We start from the raw sequence: 5,942 nt of genomic DNA, 5'->3' as shown, positions 1-5,942 counted from the left end.
TGCCCGCCCCGCGCGCCGCCCGCCGCCCGCCTCCCGCGCCCGGACGGCCCGGCCCCGAGGCGCGCTCCCACCCGCGGCTAGAGGCGCCCTGGCGCCGAGCGTGCGGAGCGCGGCGCAAGCAGCCCGCCGGGGACCTGCAGCGTGTGCCCGAGACCGGCGGGCGGGGTCCCCGCGGCCCGCAGCTCTGTTGGGTCACCGGCCTCGCCCACCGCCAGCCGCCGCCCGCTCCGCCGCGCGCCGCTCGTCGCCCGCGCCCCTCCCAGACCTGCTCGTGCGTCGCCGACGGTCCGCGGCCGAGCCTCCCGCCTCCGTGTGGAGGAAGCGCCGCCTCCGCCCGCGCGCTCAGGCCTCGCGAGTGACTGAACAAAGCCCAGGCCCTAGCCGGACGACAGTTGAGTGACAAAAGTTCCGCCGGCCCAGCCAGCCGGCCTTCCCGTGCGGCACGTTAAAGCCGCGGCACTGGCTTCCGAGCTCGCGCGCCCCCGGGCGCCCGCCCAAGCTGACCCTGAGCGGCTCGGGCGCGCGGGCGGTTCTTAAGCCTTGTGACCGCAGGGAGGATCGCCGAGGATACCTGCCCCCTCCGCCTCTCCGGGGAATGGCAGACTGTCAGGAATCCAGCACCATGCTTGCTACCTCGGGAGTCCGGTTGCGGGGTGCCTGGGATTGGCCGCGCTTTTCTCAAGTGAACTGTCATACATTTTACTGTTCCCTTTGTTTGAAGAGTGTTGTGATTCTCGTAGGTTCCCAAGTCAAAGTAGAGCAAAATCCAGATTATATGACTCCAGGTCGTTGTTCCATTTCAGTGAGCTTCAAGTCTAGATCCAACACCAGTGAGGTCTCCAGAAAAAGCGAGTCTGCCACATGATGTCAGTTTTCGAGTCTCATAGGAAAAAGGGGAATTTTAAAGGTTCAGCTTGTTCCTTTCTGCACCATAGTCCTAACTCAAGACAACACATTGGCATTTTAAAACATGGATCAGAACAAGCTGTAGGTGATCTTTGGCTACTTCGTGTGTTCTTTCTTCCACCCTTCTCCGCCTCTCTTCTTTCATCCTTTCAGCTCCCTAATACTAAATAGAGAAAAAGGGTAGGAGGTGCCATCATTATTATTGAACTACTTCCTACTGATTAGGAGTGTCAAGCTTCTTGGAGCAAGTTTGATCTTCATTGTCAGGTATATCTAATTTCTTCTTCCTGTTTCTTTGCTCACAACTACTTAACAAACTGCAACCAACAACCCCACCGCTCTGGCCCTAGTATTTAATTCTGGAAAGTCTCCAGAATTCCAAATGGCAGAAACTCTGCAGCTGGCAAAATCACGCCCCTGCTAGAGCACAAGGCAAACCACAGTCAGCTTCTGTGAACAATCTGAAACAGCCCCAGATCCCACACCTGGGATTAAAAAACATATTCCCATAAAAATTGTCTGTTTTTCAAAGAAAGCAAAGTCTCACTACACCAAGTAATCAGATACTTTGGGAATGCATACATCTGCTTAGGGAAATGAGTTATCTACAGTTAGTCCCAACACCTTGCCCTGTTAGATATTAACAGATAAAACATTATATAATATGAACTGAAATTCTAAGAGATTTTAAAAAAATCAAATAGATCCTGTTGCTCCAAAACCTGTCTAATTTCTCAAATACAAGATACAGACAAAACTTGCACATTTCTTTACCCAAAGAATTTTTTTTTTAAGACAGGTCCTCTTGCTGGGCTAAAAGTCACTAAATCTACTTGCTAGAAAGCCCCAGAAGCCATGTGGTGGTGGTGCACACCTTTAATCCCAGTTCTCGAGTCAGAGACAGAGTTTGAGGCCAGCATGCTCTGCAGAGCGAATACTACACAAAGAAAATCTGTATAGAAAAACAAAAAAACAACAAAAAATAAGGCCCCAGGGATTTGTCTCCCCAGCACTGGGATTGAAAACTAGTTTGAGGAAATAAATTTATGACCTCATAAGGCAAAGCAAACACATCACCAACTGAGCTGTCTCTTCAGACCTTGATTTCTTTCAGGGGGTGTTTTGTTTTGAGATAGGGACTCAATACATTGCTCTGGCTGGCTTAGAATTCAGGGTTAGCCTTCATCTGTCTCAAAGTACTTGGGATTAAAGGAGTACACCACTATGCCTGGCCCTCCTTTTAAAAAGTTTTTTAGTGTATATTCATTATACAAATTGGTATGATGTTTTCATAAATATGTATTATATACTCTGCTCATGTCCACTTGTTAACTGTTTTGAATTTTTTTTTAATCAGAAAGTGAGAAGTACATGATAAAAACGCTTTTTAAAACAATCTTGGGGCTGGAGAGATGGCCTAGTGGTTAGGAGCACTGACAGTTCTTCCAGAGGTCCTGAGTTCAATTCCCAGCAACCACATGGTGGCTCACAAACCATCTGTAATGGGATCTGATGCCCTTTTCTGGTGTGTCTGAAGACACCAGCAGTGTACTCACATACATGAAATAAATCTTTAAAAAAAGAAAGAAAAGAAAGAAAGAAAAGAAAAACCAAAAAGAAGAAAAGAAAAACCAAAACCAAACAAACAAACAAAAAACAATCTCTTAGGATTTGCTTCTGCTCACTTCTGTGTTTGGGACCAGGTTGCCAGGCCGTTCACTATCAAAGCTATTCCCAAGTAACAAGTGACTTAAGGTCTTACTTAAGGCCTCTTCTGTGTGTTTTGCTTAATCCATTCAACAAGCTCCTAGAGCCTGTTAAATCCCCAAGTCAAGGGGGCACTTCTCAGTGGGAACTCTTGGTCCTTTCTTGGGTTTTCATACCTTAGTTTTGTTTTCCAAAGAAACCAGATCCCTTTTTATTTACCTCTACTGAAGATATATTTTCTCACACCAAGAAGATAGGGAATGTTGCTAAAGTCCTTCCCAGGGAGAGACTTAAGCAATGTCTGCCATCCCTCTTCAAGTCAAAATCAAATGGAGGCAGCCAAAGTTCACACTGAGGAATCCATGAGTTTATCGGACTTCCTTACAGAGCAGAAGTGAGGGGTTGCTTACAGGGGTGTAGACGCTCCTCCCTGAAAGCCTTTAGACTACAAGGATGAGAGCTTCCCCATGTGCATAGATGGCCCCTCCTTCCTCTAGTCTTCCCTAGCCTAAAGCTTCTAGGTCCTCCCCCAGACCATGTGCAATTAAGGCCACCCTCCCTAATTAGGGAGTGTAAACAGTCAGCAAGCCCATCTTGGGGGATGGTTGGCAAGGGGGCACAGGTGAACTCTACAAGATGGCAGATGCTTGACACTAAGGACAATCACAATAGGGGGAAGGGAAAGGGAAGGACCAAGAGTGTCAGAAATGCATAAAGAAAATTAATATTGATGCTTAATCTGCTCAATGTTGTTTGCAAATTACAGTTCCTCAGGTGGAATTAAATGTTCACAATAAACTGAGTGAGACACCACGGCACAGTGGGAATTACTACAGAATACTTCAGTGGAACATCTTTGGCCATGCTCACTTGTGGAAAATGTAAAAAAGTAGCTCACAAAGGAGAAAGGTCTAGAATATTCCCAAATGGATAAGAGACAGGGTGGCAGGGGTGTTCGCTAGGAGTATGGTTCAGTAGTGGAATGCTTGCCTAGCAATGCCTTGGGCCCTGGGTTCCACCCTCCATACTGCAGCAAATGAAGACAGAGCTGGGAAGCAGAAGAAGAGAGAAGACAAAAGCAGAGAACAGAGTTCTGCCCAGGATTAGCCCTGCTAACTTTCAGGATGTTCTTTCTCCTATTATAGGAGCTGGATTATCAGAAAGGAAGGCCTGCCTTAACTGTAGTCGTCACCATTCCTCCATCCAGAGCACTAAGGACTAGCAGTTCCCTCTTTTCTCCGCTTCCTGGTATGCCCCTATGTGAGCAAGATCCCACTGCCACAGCTTCACTAAAATATTTTTTTATGTGCATGTAGTTTTGCACAAAGAGATGTGTTTTAGTATTTTTACGTTTAGTGTGCATATGTGTATCAGAGTGAGCATTGTGTGTGTTTGTGTATGAGAGCAAGCGTGTGTGTGTGTGTTTGAGCGCGCGCGCGTGTGTGCATGTGTGTGTGCCTGTGCTCGAGCACATGTACACATGCTACAGTGTGCATACGGAAGTCAGAGGACATCTTACAGGAGTCATTTCTTTCCCTCCACCATGTGAGTTCCAAGAATCGAATTCAGGTTATCAAACCCAGCAGCAAACCCTTTACCTGCTTTGCCACTTCAGTGGTCCCAACGGAGAGCTTCATTGTTCATTCTGGTCTGTTATGGTCCAAACTAGAATTTCTTTTTTTTTTTTTCGATTTTTCGAGACAGGATTTCTCTGTGTAGCCCTGGCTGTCCCGGAACTCACTCTGTAGACCAGGCTGGCCTCAAACTCAGAAATCCGCCTGCCTCTGCTTCCCAAGTGCTGGGCGCCACCACTGCCCAGCTGAGAATTTCTTGAATTAAGAAAAAGGATCAGCCTGTCTTGAAAAAACAAACAAACAAACAAACAAAAAAACAAACAAAACAAAAAAAGAAAAAGAAAGAAAGAAAGAAAGAAAGAAAGAAAGAAAGAAAGAAAGAAAGAAAGAAAGAAAGAAAGAGAGAAAGAAAAAGGATCAGGTTTGTGGGTATTACTGCCTCTTAGCAGCTTTGAGAGAATGAAAGGAAACCTTTCTCTTTAGTAGTAAAGACCTGGTCAGTTACTCTTTCCTGCTGGAACAAATTCCCATACAGGATCTTCTGAGATGAATTCTCTTCCATGGCTTAGAAGACTCAATAGCCCTGACATACAAACAGCTCTTGATTCTGAGACCATACTATGAAAATTAAGCTCTGGTCTCCTGAACCCTCCAGAGCTATTGAACCCCAGTGTTGTTTGGACATCATCATAAAGTGTATGAAGGTCCCGGGTGAAAAACAATGCCTGCGCAAGCTATAGACAGGAGTCTCTTCAAAATGTGCCGTATCATTTAAATACCTCTGAAACAGAGGTCTCTCAACTTCTCATATGGTCAGATGATTACACATGTGTCTGTTCAGCCCTAGGTTCACTGAACACAGACTTCTTCATCCTGAATTATGAGCAGAGGCTTTGTGATGGAGATTAAATCTGAGTAGCTCTGGGCATTACTTGCTGGGCTGACACTTCTAGCATGAGGGCATTGATGAGCCTGTCAGGGAGTTTAGATTTCACCCTATAGAAGGTATTGTTACCTTGTACAGTCATCAAGAAGCAAGCAGTGCCAACCAAGCAAAGTGTTCCCAGGATGGAAGGCTATTTATTATAGCATGTTTACAGTCTGCTTGGTGTTCCTATACTGGCGTAATATGGCTGTTGTATACAGTACCGGATTTTTTTTTTTTTCACGGCTTGCCCTGTCTTTGCTCTCAGCATTGAGGTTTGTGCTTGGCAAGATCTGCTTATGTGCCCTTAGGTTCATCTGTGCTTGGTGTACAGAAAGATGACAAGACCACACATGGCTCACAGTTGTCCCCTGAGGGGTCCATTGAGCCCTCTGCACTTGTGGAGACTGAGGAAGATGCTGCAAGCTTGCGAGGAAGCTACTAAAACTTGAGCCTAGTTATCTGTGTCTAAGTCCTGTGAAAACAGCTCCGATTAGGGAGGAAGCCTTGCGGGGCAAGATCCAGAGACCTTGAAGCAGCATGGAAATGAAATCTATTTTTAGCACACTGACTTTTCATTTTACAAAGTACTAACAAGAAAAGCTTGCATGTTGTGATCCACTGTTGGGCACAGTGTCAGTGGTGGGTTGTTTAGGCTTGGCCTCTGTTTGAATGCTTGGCCCAGGGAGGGCACTATTAGGCGGTGTGGCCTTGTTGGAGTAGGTGTGGCCTTGTTGGAGTAGGTGTGGCCTCATTGAAGGAATTATGTTATTATGGGGATGAGTTTTTGAGGTCTCCTGTGTTTAAGCTACACTCGGTGTGGAACACGG

At 46.4% G+C, this 5,942-nt stretch overlaps 1 protein-coding gene across 1 annotated transcript in view; it reads right to left on the bottom strand.

The window, feature by feature from the left end:
* Positions 1–5,942, bottom strand: part of Ppp4r1 (protein phosphatase 4 regulatory subunit 1) — a 60,730-nt gene that overhangs the window by 54,303 nt on the left and 485 nt on the right. The window contains exon 2 of the mRNA XM_028777960.1: positions 266–377. Within this exon, the coding sequence (XP_028633793.1) occupies positions 266–377 (112 nt within the window). The remainder of the gene's footprint in view (positions 1–265; positions 378–5,942) is intronic.

The sequence above is a fragment of the Grammomys surdaster genome, unplaced genomic scaffold (genome assembly GCF_004785775.1).
Source record: "Grammomys surdaster isolate TR1022 unplaced genomic scaffold, NIH_TR_1.0 318, whole genome shotgun sequence".
NCBI lineage: Eukaryota > Metazoa > Chordata > Mammalia > Rodentia > Muridae > Grammomys > Grammomys surdaster.
This window is presented reverse-complemented; position numbering and strand designations above follow the sequence as displayed.